This window comes from Anser anser (assembly GCF_964211835.1).
Source record: "Anser anser genome assembly, chromosome: 22".
Taxonomy (NCBI): Eukaryota; Metazoa; Chordata; class Aves; order Anseriformes; family Anatidae; genus Anser; species Anser anser.
In genome coordinates, this window is record NC_139743.1 from 3,000,031 (window position 1) to 3,016,241 (window position 16,211).

The 16,211-nt window shown below is 48.9% G+C and overlaps 1 protein-coding gene and 1 long non-coding RNA gene across 2 annotated transcripts in view; both read right to left on the reverse strand.

Moving 5' to 3' along the window:
* Positions 1–14,815, reverse strand: part of LOC310885248 — a 55,638-nt gene extending 40,823 nt beyond the window's left edge. Inside the window, exon 1 of the long non-coding RNA XR_014574632.1 lies at positions 9,629–14,815. This is a non-coding gene — a long non-coding RNA (uncharacterized lncRNA). The remainder of the gene's footprint in view (positions 1–9,628) is intronic.
* CADM1 (cell adhesion molecule 1) overlaps positions 1–15,969 on the reverse strand; it is a 243,093-nt gene extending 227,124 nt beyond the window's left edge. Inside the window, exons 1-3 of the mRNA XM_083808365.1 lie at positions 15,835–15,969; positions 15,475–15,611; positions 14,824–14,926 (exon numbers count right to left, since the gene is read on the reverse strand). Coding sequence (XP_083664491.1) covers positions 14,824–14,863 — 40 coding nt within the window. The 5' untranslated portion in view covers positions 14,864–14,926; positions 15,475–15,611; positions 15,835–15,969. The remainder of the gene's footprint in view (positions 1–14,823; positions 14,927–15,474; positions 15,612–15,834) is intronic.
* Positions 15,970–16,211: the final 242 nt, after the last annotated feature.

A 16,211-nucleotide genomic window follows, 5' to 3' on the forward strand; every position in this document is an offset into this window, starting at 1 on the left:
AACCTGCCTTTTATTTTTAACAATAAAGAGCTTCCCCCAGAAGTTTCCCAATGTAAACAGACACCATAAAAGAGACAGATGTTGGTTCTGCAGCGCTAACGAGGAACACCAGTATTACACAGGGTGGCTGGGGCACAGAGGTGAGGTCTTATTACTCCACCGAGAGGAGATGGGGGGAGCACAAAGGCACGGTGCTCAGCAGCGAGGTTACTCAGGGGCTGCACACCACCTCTGCGTGGTGCTTCAGCCTCGCCTCTCCCTGGCTAATAAATGTTACAAAAGGAGAGGGAGGCGGCAGAGGCTGGAGGGAAATGGAGCAGAAATGCAAGGCTGCCATCTCGGATATCATCTGCCTCTCTCCAGACAGGCTGGCACAGAAGCGACGGGAGAGCAGCACCCGCAGCAGCGGGGGCTCGGCTGGAGCAGAGGGCGTGGGGAGAGCCGGCTCCCTGAGCGACCCCATGGGACGGGGGCCAGACACGGCGGGGGCACCCAGCACCTAGGGAAACTGCTATGGGAATGGCTTGTGCTGGAGCACGAGCAATTGAATCATGGCAAAAGCTTGGAAAGCTGAACCCTCCTGTGCAGCTCGCTAGGCTGTTCCCAGGGAAGAAGCCGGCAGGCAGATTCAACTTCAGAAATGGGGGCCGGAGTGGGCACGGATAAGGGCCGTGTCCCAGAATCAAAGCTATGCACACACACACAGCACCATGTGCAGAGGAATGTGCATTCAGCAAAAAGGTGCAGTTGTCTCTGGAAAACAGCAAATGATTCTGGCTGTGCCAGTACTGCTGCTCTGCTTGTTCACCCTCCACAAGGGAGGGGGAAACAACTCCCATCCCATTCCCATTCCGGCGGTCAGCTCCCTTCCAGCACCGCCCCGATCAGCTCCCTGCTCAGAGCACCACCATGCTCGGTGCTGCACACGGGCAGCTCTGCCCTGAACACTCTGCAGCATAAAGCAACCAATTCTTAGAGCTGAGGTGCTGCAGCCAAGGGAGACTACGTGATCAGCTGAGCGTCGCGTGGGGAGCCCAACCTCGTCCTACCCACAAGACCCCCTCTGCTCTCCCCGGTGCCTCGCCAGCAGTGCTCCCAGTGGCGCAGCAGCTCTGCACTCCGGGCATGGCTTCCCGACAGGCAATCACATCTTAGAGGCTCTGGCATTTTCTTAGAACACCTCAAATTGCTTTTTTTACACCTCACTGCTCAGTGCCAACCCCAATTCATGTTATTTGTGCATTTGCTTAGAGAACATTATCTGATCAGTCACCCTGTAAGAGGCTGGGGAAGAGTCTTCAGCTTCTCCTTGTCACTGAAGCAGGTCGGGCACAAAGGAATCGGTGCAAATATTTTGTAAAACAAACCGCCCCCCAGCGCACTGGCTGCTGAGCACATGGGAAAGCCCTCAGGTCCTGAGCATGGGCTGATGTGGCCCAAGAGACAACACCTGGTTCTGAATACCTACCTGCCTGCCCAGTTGCCTGCTCTGGAGCTAAGCTGTGTCCTTTTAATGGCAACAAATAGAGGAGAAAGAGTATTTGGCACATTTACATATATTCCCTCTGCTGGCAGAAGCTGGAAAAGGCAACACCCAAAACTCATGAAGATACTGGAGCTGCAAAACACGCTTTTACACTTCCACCTTTTCAGGTACATCTCCAACAGTGCTGCATGTAACTGCACATCGGTGGCCCTCTGGTAAGGGGCCATACAGGCACTGCCACCCCTGCAGACAAATCAGCTCCATTTCTTCTCTCCAGGGAAGACGGAAGAGGCCAAGCCACTTAGCCTTGCAAACTCCAGCCACCAAGAGCGTACAAAATACTAGTGCAGCATGGCAACACAGAGGTAGCATGACTGCCCTCAGGCTACCCAGCACTTCACAGCAGCTGCATCAAACCAGAGCTGCCGCCTATTTCAACAGGAGCCCGTAGCCCTTGTTTGAAAAAAGGTGCAAAAAAAATGTTACAATTAATAATTTTATATTAGCCCATCCTTCCAAGCTGTTCTTTCCTAACCATCTGCATGTCCTGAAATGTGAGGTTTTAGTCATAAATGCCAGGCCTCGTTTTGGAAATTTATAAGCTGTTTTGCTTCCTTTACCTGAACAGCTTCCAGATACTATATACAGGCATTGTAATCATCTGAGTCCCACCACGAAATGGCATGATAAACTTTACAAACGCATAGCTTCTGCACAACAGACGCTAAGTATTCCATAGTCCCAAAGAACTTTCTCCTTCCTTTGACAGATGCCAGGTACCCCACAAGTAAAAAACGGGAGTCCATCTGCTCAAGCATATAAGGGCACAGACCCTTTAGCAGTGACATATTAGAAGCTGTACTCAAGAAAGGAGACGTATTTCAACTTCCATATTGCAGCCACAACCCCTGATGCACCATCAATTAAGAGCAGCAATAATTACAAATGGAAAACTGCAGACCTCAGAGCAGATAATGTGTTTCCATTAGATTAAGTAGTCATAGAAATCAAAAATAAAACCTATACTTCGGCTAATTAAGCCCACTCACCATCTGATTAAGACGTGTTGTGATACTATGGAAAAGTACCAAAGAGCTATTGTAAGTAAACGAACACAACTGGGTATTAATATTATATTTCTTGTCAGAAAGGATAATTGATCTGCCTAGAGGTTAACCAAGATAATCACTGCAGGTTGACAATATTGTCAGTGTTAAACCTCTTGCTCCATGCAGCAGCATCAGGGATAAAAGAGGCTAAAACCCTTCCCCCAGACAGCCTGTACTGCTGACTTGTAACATGGCATTATTGCAACAGCCTCCACATTCACCTCTGTGTCTGACTTGAAATAAGAACACACGGTGCTTGTTGAAATTCTTCCCCTTCCCCAGATCTCTTCCCCCTCAAAATTCTGTTTAAGAAAAGTTGATGTAAGGTTCTCTGAAAAATAAATCCCTGCAATTCTTTCAAATCTGGGGGGCAGAACAAACCATACTTTCTTACCTGGCTATGATTCATATCTACAAGGCCAGATGCTGAGACTAACAGCATTTACTTTGGAGAGCGTGGGGCCAGATTTTTATGAAGTGCTACAAGCACTTACTCTGCCTACAAGCATCTTTTAAGCTCAGCTCCAGGCAAACAAATAAATTCCACATTCTTTGTCCTGATGTTGCATCTGCAATGCCATGCACTGATTTGTGTGGCATGGAAAGGTAGATTTGGGACACAATTTCTTGTTTCCCACTCCAAAGCTACAGGTCTTGCTGTCGTCCTTTTTCCTACTATGGAGGACTTAGCAGAGAGGAATCCATTTAGATTTAGCAACTGCAACTAGTGCTTAAGACTGCAGTGCTCTGATTTGTGCCACTTGACTTCAAGGTGTATTCCTGGTGAAATAAGGTAAGGACACTGGACCATGATTAGAAAGCCTAACTAGATCAGGCACATAGCTAACAGTCCCACAGTGCTCTCATAGGAGTGCTGCTCGATGAGAGCCATCCCATTTAGGTCAGCCATCCCTTTGTGAGCCACGGAGCTCCAGTTTATCAGGTCTCCTGGAGCCAACCATTGCTTTGCAGAGTTGACTTCACAGGACTATTCCAGGAGGAATGACTTTTTGGAGGTGCAAAAACACATAATTCAAACTGTTACCAGAGAATACATTTATATCAGGGGATAAATTACTGTATGCAAAGAGTATTATAAATGGTCTGCTGTCAAAACAGAAGGATGTATCTGCCAGGGACACTGCTGGGGTCTGAGGTCAAGCACTACTCAGTATTTTCATTCATGACCTAAATGATGGAATAGAAAGAATTATTAGACTTGCAGATGACACCACACTAGGGCTGTCAGCACGTTGGAGGATAAGCTAAGGATCAATTGTGATTCTGATAAACTGGAAGTGTGATCGAAAAGTCCAGGGAATCTAATTAACTTGTAAGGTACTGCTGGAAAACCAGGACTGCAGAAAGCTCGGGGTTACAGCAGGTCACAAATTGAACATGAGTCAACAGCCTCGTGTTGTTGCACAAAGGCATCACAGCAGGATGCATTTACAGACATGTACTTTACAGGGCGCAGAGGAGTTGTTCTGCCCAAGAACAATTTTGTCAGCAGACCTAAGGCTGGAGGGTTAGGTCTGCACCCAGCTCTGTCTCACCTGAAGGATGTCCTCTACTGTTTTTGTGTTTCCGTTAAATCTGTTTGTGGGAGATTCACAGAAAATAAAGATAAAAGGGGCATGACAGTGAATTTGATTAAATATTCAAAGACTGTTTTTGGCATTATTTACTCAAATATGACTCCAAGCTTTGGGTTCCAGTTTTGGTTGTTACTGTGGAAACCAGCTTAACACGGATATATAAAAGGAAAGGGCTAATCAATTAAATAATTTAAAGAGTGAAACAAAACCATGGGGAAAGAAACATGACGGGTTTCTCTGTATTTAGGATTCTCAGTCCCAGTGTTTTATACCAAGAGCAGGAGGTATCTAGGACACTGGGCTTGCCTGAGAGTTAATTACTCTGACACTTCTGTCCTCCAGGACACCTGAAAGCACTGAGGAGTGGCAGCTCCTAATCACTGCTTACAGGACAGATGCCAAGTAACACTCATTCCTAAAATCCTAACCGAGGCTAGCAGGCAGAGCTGCGAGAAAGCTCAGCTCCTGACAGAGCCAGGGGCACACAGGTTATCGTGAGGCCAGCAGGAGAGGGGCTTTTGGGGAGCAAGCTAGAGCACAGAGGTGGCCCTGGCAGAGCCCCAGGTCCTCATCCTCGCACCAACACCCACCGACTGCACAGACCCTGCCATTCCTGCACAGACCCTGCCATTCCTGCACAGCTTTCTGCTTTATATATCTGTTAAGCAGGAACACTAATCCTCACCTGCCTTCTTTGCTAATATTTGCAAAGGGCTTGGAAGTCTTCTGGTAGAAGGAGGTATAAAACAGTAAAAGCATTATTCAACACCCCCCTTCCCCAGCTTGCGTGAACTAAAGTGCTGCTCAGCATACTGTATCTGAGGCAATTTAGCTGAAGTTTGACATCAGAGCAGTATTTACACCTCATCAGCATTCAGCATAGGCAGGATAATGCCAGTTGGAGGGGTGAGGAATAATAGCAAGTAGACGGTATCAGTGCTACAAGAAAGCCTGCCTGGCCTGGCTGCCCTCCCTGCCTGCAGCACACAGGAGGGGACACCAGGCCCACTCCAGGAAGCATAACCCAGTGCCACTACCCACTGTTTTTGGGAGGAGCACAGAAGGAGTCAGGGGGCCACCACAGGTGACAGGAGATGGGACAGGTGGCATTACAGCACCCACCCCAGCACCACGAGCTCAGGGCTCCAGCAGCTGCCCAGGGCTGCGCTGTTGTGGCCTGCTAGGGCCTGGCTATCCAGGCCTGCCAGCAGCAGCTCTGCAAATCCCATTTTCTCCAGTACCCGCCACCACCCGGGCAGGGACGGAGGCTACCGGACCTGCTCTAGCTGAAGAGGTCGTTTGTCTCACCTCACAGAGGGAACTATATCAACGATGTGCCTGCAGGAACTAAGGGCATGTTTGACAGCATCCATAAGGTTTTCTGTCACGCTATCCAAAGGGTATTTCTTTGCTGTTCGGACAACACAATCATTATTTAACCAGTGCCAGAAGATTGATTTCTGTTTTGCTCACTGTCCTCACTCGTCACCCACCAGCCAGCTTCTCGCTGTGCTGGCCGCAGGTCACAGGCCCCTGACATGAGTTTTCCTTCAGCTGGAGCAGTCTCAGCTCCAGATCCACGTCCCCCCACCCAGCCCAGCAGTGCTACACCATGCCAAGAGCAGTGGGGATGCAGCCCACGTCCAGGAGGAGCACCGGGTGGGTACCCTGGTTCTGCCACCTCTGATGGGGTTTATTGGAAAGTCAGAACTCACAAAGCCCTTAAACCTCTTCAGAGCAGGACGAGGCACCACTGCTCCATTCTTCAATGCACACCTCTTCCTCCAGAAGTTTGCAGCCAGACCAGATCTCTGCCATTGTTGAAAACCTCTCAGAGCCCAAACAAGACCTCAGGCAGGACAAGAAGGCATTCACAGGCTGCTGGATGCTGCCTCAGCAAGCAGCTCCCCACCAGACAGGCTGCTGGTGCCCCCGCAGTGTGGAAGGGGCCGGGGTGCCAGCGGCATGCAGTCAGCAGGCGCTCCTGCCTGCAGGAGACGGCCGCATCACAGAGGAGGAGGAACTGGCAGACGGTGCTTTTAATTGAATAATTTAAGCATTATTGATTTTTCCTACTAGCTGGAAACAAGGCCCAAACTCCAGGCCCAGCAGAAATGATTACAAAGTAGGGTCTCTTCAGACAACTAAGATATCATTCTCCTCAAACATGGAAGAAGCTGCTGGAACAGGATGCTGAGCATCGTGGAGCTCTGGGGAGGATACTGGCAGCTCGGTACCCCAGGCAGGAACAGCCCTGCCTGCAGCTCAGGTCCCACCACCCGGGGGGGCAGGATTTCTGCACCGGGTGCTGCATGCAGGGAGATAAGCTGCGTGCAGGGAAGTGCTGGCAGAGGCAGGATAGCCAGGGGGAGGACACCACCCCATGCCAGCACGACTCTGCCAGCTGCACAACCTGTTGGAGCTCGAGGACATACTAGCTGGCAGATTTCAGCGAACCTGTTGCAAATCAGCTCCACCTAACTTGCAAAATGCTTCTTAGGGACCAAGTAGATGGAAACCCAGATGAGCTGCTGGATTAAGCTTTGTTCCCAGCAAACAGAGCCAAGGGAAGCGCACGACCAAAACATCCTGGCATGCCTGCTCAATATAGACAATTAAAGGAGAGCACAAATAAGATTTACAGTTACAACTGACCAGTCTCAGTTCTCAGTATGGTGCTGAGGGTGTTCCAGCACCAAGGTACCTAAGAAAATACATTGAGCATATCATGATACATCGGGTGATGTCCAGACACTGCACATGCTCTGTGCATCAGCTAGTTACAGATGCTGAACCAGGAATAAAATGGGTAGTGAAGTGATCCATAGGCTGTACCAGACCTCAAGCCTGCCAATCCAGCTTGCTCCCTGTAAGCATGATAGCCTGGGCAGATTTCTCAGAAGAATGTGAAAGAGGGCAGTGAAGGGCTTTTCATGCTCCTGTGTAGGAGAGTTATGCTTTAGAATATGCTTGCAAATGTGTAAGTCCCTTTGAGCAAAAGGAGTCTAAGCAATTTATTCATGCTCTTGCACTGCTGCTGCCCCAGGTGCAGCTATATTTTGAAGCGTGAGCAAGCTGTAGGCTGGCAGCTCCTCCTCTCTGCTGGAAACTTGCAGCCATATAGCTACTCCACTCCAAAAACCTCTCTAACCCGTCTTCTCTGCTAAGGGATCAACCATCTCATGGTCGACCTGCAGAAATGAGGACAGGACAGTGAAGTATTTCCCGCTACAAGAAGAAATGAACTTGTTATAAAACAGTTGCCAATGGAGTGATGAACACAGCAGCATCACACAAAGAAATGGAAGACACACTTTAATGGCTTTGCTATTGATCCAAAGATGGTGATTTTGCCTTTGACATTGAAGCATACGATGGGGAAGGGAAAAAGGCAGCTTGCTGTCTGTTCCTGAGGGGTAGGCTGCCAAGCAGTATGTTTATCAGCTACATAGGTGCCACTAAACACAACAGACCTGGACTCTGTCATGCCAGGTACCATACAACACTGAAACAACCCTGCTCAAGATGTCAGACCACCTAAGGGTCCCCAGAAGTGCATCTCCCCAGCAGAAATCCATAACTGCCTTGCACCCAAACTCCTCAGAAAGCACACAAGCAGTATCCCAGAAACAATGGTAGTTGAGCAGCTTGAAGTACTTGAAAAGCTGAGGCTTCTTTCTTCAAGTAGTGAAAGAAAGGAACATGAACTTACAAAGCTGAAACCCAGTTCAATACTCAAAATAGCCCCAAAACCACGATACTCCAACTCTGATGGAAAGGATTTAACAACCTCATATCTTATCCCAAATACAGCCATAACCTGAAGTTTCGAGAATTTTTTTTTCAGTTTCTCCAGCTCCTCTGAGGAGGACAAGTGTGCCAAAAGGACTACCGTATCAGGAAATCTTGATGCATTTAAATAAAAAAGCAATTAAACACTTTAATAGGGAGGGAGGAAGGAAACTATTAAAATGATTTCAGGATGACCTTAAAGTCTTCCACAATTGTAGCTGAGAACATTAATATTTAGCAAGCCTGTCTGACTTGATCTCAGCACCACCATCCATCCTCGCTTCCTACCGTGTGGGCCCATTTGCACCCATACACAGCCAAAGCGGAACAGCCCTGCTGCGGCCTCTGCAACAAAGCTTCACGTGTAACCTTCCCAAAACAAGTAGTCCCATCTTTTTCCTCTTCACTATTTACAAATACTATTTACCAGTCATTTAGCAACAGGAGTAAACAAGCCAATGCCCAAAGAACTCCTCACCTGGGCAACCAGCACCAGATGCCAGCACCAACTGCACGAGCATCAGGGGTGCTCCGAGGGTCCTGGCACCCAGCCCACCGCGGACATAACAGACCTCAGAGCCTGGCTGCTGCCTGATAGCCACCCATCTCACGTAATAATAATAATAAATGCCTTGCACTTCCACGGTACTTTTAACAAGAGGACTTCAAAGCCCTTGTAGATGCAGGCGGCCCTGTGATGCCCTTAACAAGCACATTTTTAGTCTCAGTTTTATGGATGAGGAAATTGTGGCTAGTAAGGTAGAATAATCTGCCCACATGACACAGGATAGCAAGAAAAGCAGCTATGGAGGAAAACACAAGAGGTGTGATTCTCAGCCCCCACCAAGATGAGACTCCCACCTTGGCTGGGGAAAACACAGAGCACCAGGAGCGGGCTCCCCCTGACACAGAGCCCTGACCCAGCCCAGCCTCGCAGAGCCCTCGTTCGCTGAGGGCGCTGCTACCTGAAGCAGAGGGCACTTTCCAGAGATTACACAGGACAAGGACTTTAATGAGCAAGTACTGCAGAAGGGTTATTTTTACCCACCCCAGCATATCAGCCAAACACTAGACCAGGGACCTAGAGGCATCAGCTGTTACTTCTAATTTAAAGAAGTTGGCTGCAAAAAAAGCAGTGCAGCTAGAGAAGGGCTGCTAACACACGCTGTCCACAGCTGGTAAAACAAAGCCACGACCACCCCCTGGGCGCAGCTGGGGAGGCACAGATAGCAGGCAAAGGGAACAGAGGACAGAAATAAAGATTTTTACAGAAGGGCTTGGGGAGAGGAGGGCAGGACAGCAGTGACCGAGGGCACAGGATGCCTGCAAGCATCTCCGTCTCCAGAGCCTGGCAAGTTGAGCGATGAGGCTGCAGCAGGGCAGAGCATCCCTGGCCCCCCATTTGAACAGTCTCATTGATGAGCCTTGTCATCATTCCTCAAGACTAATTTTTTTAAATTGCAAAATCTTACAGAGCTATTAACCTCAAAAGAGTTTAACATATGGCAGCACAAGTCTCCCTCTTACCCTAATTATAAGGCTTGCAGTAATGGGGCTGTCTTTTAAGTTACAGCTGCTATGCTTTTGGCTTTTCACTAACATTACATCCTATTAAGGAGCTACACTTAATGCATGCAAATTACCAGAACACGGAGTGCTTCGGACCAGCGAGGGGATGCATTTAAGCAACAGCAGCAATATCCCAGGGTCAGGCTCACCCTGCTGAGAACTCCGTATGATCCATCAATCAAACTCCAGTCATTAATTAACTAATTCATTAAATATCTTTATATATGAAGGTTCATCAAGGCGGAACATTGTGTTGACAGCGACGTCCTGTCAGCACTTAGCAGTACAAGCTCCCCCTCCCAGCCCAGCGGCTCCCCAGGCAGGTGGGGGCCATTGCATGCCCACAGAGCCCCCCCACTCACCATGGCTCCACCACAACACCCCCAGGGCAGCAGCCCCCACCCCACTATATGGCCTCCCCAGTGCCAAACAGCTGCAAGCCCTTGGGGTGACCATCATCAGTCTGCCCTGCCCCACCTGCCCCCAGCACTGCCCTGCAGCCCCCCAGAGAGCCACTGCACAGCAAGAGCAGAGCTCATCTCACCAGGAGTAATAATGAAATGCAAATAATAACAAATATTTGTTAAATAATAATAATAAAGGCAAGGTGATGGGAAGCTGGGGAGGGGAACAGAGAAAAGCCCACAGCAGCTGAAGCAGGTTTCATGGCCCGGCAGTGAAAGGCATTGCCACTGTGCTTCGTCCTGCCAGACGGAGCTGCTGGCTGCAGTGGGTGCTGCTCATCATGACAGCAGCTCCGAGCTGGGCCAGGTACTGCCCAGAAATGCTTTTGAAGGGGATTTTTGGGAAAGCCTGCCTTAGCAGAGCAGTGAGTGACATTTTCCTATCATATAAATAAGCCGAGGCTGGAGATGCAGGTGGAAGTGCAGCCAAAACAGCCATGGCCAAACCCACTCTGAAGCCCAGTCACTGCATGTGTTCTCGTGGGGCCCCACCTGACTGTCACCCCCTTACATATTACCCTGAAGCATCACCGCAATCAGTCCCCAAATTAACTGCATTTCTGTGAGCTGCAAGCAGAGCACAAGAGTACCACGGACCTGGCTCCAGCCCAAGGACTAATTTACTTTCCTAAGCCTTGAGTTCAACTAGGCATATTAAAATGGTGCGGGAAACGCTGCCAACCCTGCTCAGTCTAGACGGGGTGCTCCGACTGGCTGTTTTGCCCTCCCGTTTCCTGCAGTATCCAAGCATCATCTCTCTGCCCTGAGGTCCGTGCAATCTGGTCACCGAAGCCTCCCCCTTCCAGTGTTTAAAAGCCTCCCGCCCTACAGCTGCTCCAGGAGAGGCCATGCTGCGGTAGCATGCAGTAATGGTAACCTCTGAATCAATTCTTGCTCCCTGAAGAAAATCCTCCTGGCTTTAGTGCCACAAGCTGTAATACTGAAAATGGCTGTAAATTTGAAAAATTGGCACATTGTAGTCCAACAAGACAATTTTTGAATTGCTCCATGCAGCTGTGCAGTTCTGGATGCTATGCTGCTTGCATCCTAAACTGGGAGGTAGAGCATGTTCTTAGCTGAAAAAAAAAAAAAAAAATTGTTTTGTGCTTTTCCTTCCTGTCCATCCAAAACCTGTGTGCTGATTCTTGGTTAACCACAGCAGTAGGATGCTGGACTCGGCAGCATGGCTGCAGGAACCCCAAATGCCCCAGTGAGAGAAACGCTCGCCCCACCATCTCCAGGCCCACCCAGGAGTTTGGCTGCAATGTTTGTCACAATCTGCATTAAAGATGTTTTCCCCTCTCTCCCCCAGTGTTGGGCTAATGCAGCCTGCTACCTTTGCATCCCACAAGCTGCAAGGTAGAGAGCAAAAGAAGGTTTAGATTTAGCAGCTGGTTTTGTGCTTTGAGAACCCAGAGCAGTAAAACTGAGCCACAACCCTACCGTCATGCCAGCATGAACTTGCTCGAGGACTGCATTAAGTGTTCCTGGGCACCAGGGAGTAGGGTAGCTGAGGCTGGGAGGAAACTGGGACTGAACCCCTTAGCAGGATCAAGGGGCACCCAGAGAAAAGATCACTGCAGGTTGAGGCAGGCTGACTAAACCAATTTAACATCCCACTTATTCAAAGAGGGTCTGCATTTACGCTGGACTGCGAGGCCTTTCAGTTTCTGTGCTCTAAAGCAGGAGACAAAATTCTGGAATAAATAACTTGCAGGGAGATGAGAAAGCAAAAGAAACAATCGGTATCTGGAGGAGGGAGAGAAAAAAAACTCATTTAACCAGCCATAATGAACTACTTCACACGTCGTTTCTTCTGGTGAACAAAGACTAGGGAGGGTTTGTGGATGGTATCTGAAAGTCAGACCCCTTTCAGGAGCAACACATTTACCGTAATGCAGTTCTTCCGGGAAGCCAACAAGACTGGCTCATTAAATTTTAGTATTATCTCTGTAGCCTTCTGCATTGTTTGATTAAAGTTTAATAGCTTGCTTGGTGGCGTTTGCTGTCTATTGTAGAGCCTTGCCCCCTCCCACCAGCAGTCCTGCCTTCGCTGGGGGAAACACAAGGCCTTGGCTGGCTTTGCGCTGTCAGGAGGTGTCAGGAGGTCGCAGGGTTTGAAGAGGAAGCCTCAGGAACCCCGCAGGGGTTGCTTTTCTCCAGGGTGATCTTCTGCCTGCTTCGCAAGCACCAGCTCTGGGGAGCGCTCTCTTGGGAAGTGCGATGCTCCTTGCCTTGCCCAAACACCAGCCTGATTTCTGGTCTTTGTTCCCTCTGACACTGCTTGTGCTCTTCTTCAGCACTGAGTACGGCTGCAGAGCTTGTCCAGAGACAGGTGCATGACCTCTGAAACATCTCCTACAGCCTCAGCAAGGACTTAAGGTATTTTTGAAAACATCAAAAACATGCAGGAAAGGGAAAAGGACTCCTTGTCTTTGTGGGGTCCAAATGGAGAGGCCCTCACGCAGACCGCGTTTTGACAAAATTCTCAGCAACACATCTCCCAAAAATCTGTCTCAGTTGAGAACCTTAAGAGTGGATGAACCCATGATAATTTCGGGAAATCTTAGCCTGCAAATTGCAAGAGGTCTGAGAGCCCTGCCTGCAAAGTTGTTTCCATTCCTGGTGGCCATTCAAAACCTACCCATTTCTGCCTGTAAATCAGGCTGCCAGAATTTGAGTACCTCCTTTCCAGGTCCATACATGAGCCTTTGCACTTGCAAAGTAACTGCAGGCACCAGACTGTGCATGCAAAATTGAGTGCCTGATTGTATGAAAATGCTCTCTGTGAAATTAAACGTTAAGTCTGAATGAGCAGAATTTTACTGAGATGTTTGTATGTGCATTGAGATGCAGGATAGCCTGAAGCTGTTTGTCTTAAGAATTTAATGAAAATACTTTGTTTATTGCAGCGTGTTGTATGTGTGAATTATAGGTGTACATAATGCCTAACAAATGGAGCGCACTTCTGCATCCGCTGCCTGGGGGATTCCTGCACACACACTTGTACCACTGACAGTCACGTCAGGATCCAAGTAAAACGCAGCCTTAGCATCTAAGCAACATGTGGATCTTTGGCCACTGCATAAGACCAGGATCTTTCAGGACTTTCTTTTAGCTGTTCCTGTGAGACCATCAGAGGACTTTGGTAGGTAGGACTTGAAGAAGGAGGGCCTAGATTGTTTAGTCACTCACCTTCTCTATCGAAAATGAATTACAGTGTCTAAGAGGGATGCCCCAGCCCGGCCAGGTTCTATGTGCAGATGGGAGATCCTCTGGGATGGCTGGGGGCAATGGTCTGCAAGCTTGGCATTGCACATGGTCCCATATGGGACCCAACAGCCCTGCGTTGCCATCTGCCTCTGTGCTTCTGGGGTTCCAGATACATGGGATTTTGTAATTGAGAAGGTGGTTGCTACCCCAGAACCGCTATTCTCTGCCAGGTGAGAGGAGGCACACTTCCTCTGAGCCCCCCGGACGTGGACAGAATGGTGCCACCAGGGAGGCACCGCATGAGACCAGCCAGCAGCCCGAGAAGCCACACTTGACCCCTCGTTGTGGAGCTACAGCACACCTTCCTCCCCGTCCCCTTCTTCTCTATCAAAAATCTGAAGCCATTTTCAGTATTACAGCTTTTGCTGCATAAAGCAGGGGGATTTTCTTCAGGGAGCAAAAAATTGATTCAGAGGTTTCCATTAACTCACATTAGCACAGCACGGCCACTTCCAAGGGCTGATCTCGGCAGTGAGCGTATTGTAAAAGAAATGGGGCGTTTTCAATGCCCGAATTCAGTGGAGTTAAGCTGGAACAAGTCCATTAGGGGGTGATTTTGCAGTGGGGTGTGGGAGACAGCCTCCTGGAGATCACAGGGAAGATCAGGTGGGATTCTCGTGGCATTTCACACAGTTTGCTGGGGGAATTCTCAGTGAAATGGGAGCTTTTGAGAGCAAGGCAGATACGCGGCTACAGTCAGAATGGCAGCAGGATAACAGCAAGTTACAGGCACAGTGCTATACTAATATTACGGCAAAGTTTTCCTTCTTTATCCCCAAGGCCAAGGAAACTAAGGTTCAGGGAGATGAGGGTTTTGCCTGAGGATGCCCTGCAGACCAAGAACAGAAGCCAGGTCCCGGAGCTTTCCCAGATGGTGTGGAACTGGAAAACTGCCATCCAGTCCCCCCGAGCCTCCAAACGGTGCTGGCCTATCGTTTCTCCGTGCTGTTCTAGTTGTGACCTGCCACAACACGAGCTGCCGGGTCACTGGTGTTGTGACTGTGCTCAGGGGAGCAGAAGTTGATGTGAACGCTTATGGACGTTCTTAGATGGCAACACCCTCTCCCATCAGGCAGCCTCTCACTGGAGCAGCTTGCTGACTTTGTGGCGCTGTCAGAGTTTCTCCAGACTCTTCTGCAACAACATCTCCGCTCGCTGACATCCCCGTCCCTTCCAGCCTCGTTGCAGGTGACGAGAGACACTGAACTGCCAGTTCTTTTTGCAGGGGGCAGGAGCTGGCAAGGAGCTGCATGATTGATACTGCGATTATGCGTTTGCACCTTGGCACCGCAGTAATTGTGCTAGACAGAGCTGTTTAAATACCACCAGACAGAGTATTACTCACATGAAAATGAGGCCTTAAATGTCATTATTTGTGTCATTATTAATAGCCCCTAATTGTGTTCTCTAATCATCATGAAATTATGCTAATATTAATATTCACATCAAAACTGCCTAGGGAATGAGAAGAACTACTTTAAAAAAAAGAAAGTCCTACCATATGTCAATCCCCATTAATGTGAAACACTTGCCTTTTGCATCTAGGAGATCAGATGCAAGAAGAGGAGACATGGAGTGGGGCGGGGGGGTTTCTCTGCACCTCTAACACGCTCTGCACCGTGATGCCCGGAGACCCTGCAAACACATGTCAAAGAACTCATTGCCTTAGACTGTACTGCCACTTCTTAAGGAGCTTTATTTCTTTTGAGAGGGCTTCTGACAAGTCCATCAGAGGGAACAAAGAGCCGGACAAGGTTTTGGTAAGCATCAAAATTCAGGTACTCAATAGGTGCCACGCTGCAACAGGCGTAGGAGTGTGGGAGGGCGATGTCACCAGGGAACAGGGCAATGAGAAGCTGAATTCTTTATTTACACACAGAAAGCTTGGATGATGCAGGAATATTGCAACATTTTGTAACGCCACTAGGTTATTATACTTATTTTCCTTATATTAAGTTCACTCTCTACATTGTATTTTTACCAGCACAAAAATCCACCTGAGAGAATGAAAACAGCATGAACCCACCACAGAAATATTTGGAAAAAGCCTCCCAAAGGGATTAATTTTAATGGATGTTGCTCGAGAACTGAAATCTTTGGATGTTAAGGACATTTGGCACCCTGTACAATCATCATAATTATTGTAACGGTTTCACTGAGGTGGCATTTTTAGAAGCCTTTACCTAGTCATAGCCCCATTACAGCAGGTGATGTGCCCACACACGGCGAATAGCAGGCTTTGCCTCCAGGAGCTTCCAGTCCAGGAGATGACATGTACTGGATGAATCGAGTAATGGGCAGGTGGCAGAGAACTGTTTTTCTGGAAAAAAAAAAAAAAAAGTTAATGAAAATAAATCACTTTCTCCGCAATTTTCTGCAGCTCCATTTTCCAACTAGCATCACTTGCAAGTATCCAAATGCCTTACTTAATAAAACAGAGAGGTTTCTAAGTGCCAAACTATTATGGCTTGAGTTAAATATAACTCGGAGCATTAAAATAACTTCAGAGCCAGCGGGCTGGGAGCACGTGAGAGCAGCCCTACCGGCCACGTCCTCCCCGGGGCCGACGACAGGGACCCGCAGGCAGCGCCGAAGCTCAGCTGGATGCGGATGGAGCCCGAAGGCGCTGGGGCCCCGGGCTGAGCACCAGGGCTGAGCACCAGGGCTGAGCACCAGGGCTGGGTGCTGCCAGCCCGGCTCGGGGCACCCGCCCCGCACCGCCCCGCACCGCCCCGCACCCCGAGCGCCTGCCCCGGGGGCGGGCAGGAGCCTTGCGGAGGTATTTAACACTTTCGTGCGAACGATTTCTCCATAAAATATTAATGACGTATATATAATCTAATTGATTCCTTAGGGCAATAACCTCTGACAAAATGGCCCTGATTAGAAGATAATTGAGTGTGTTGAATTGCGTCCTAAG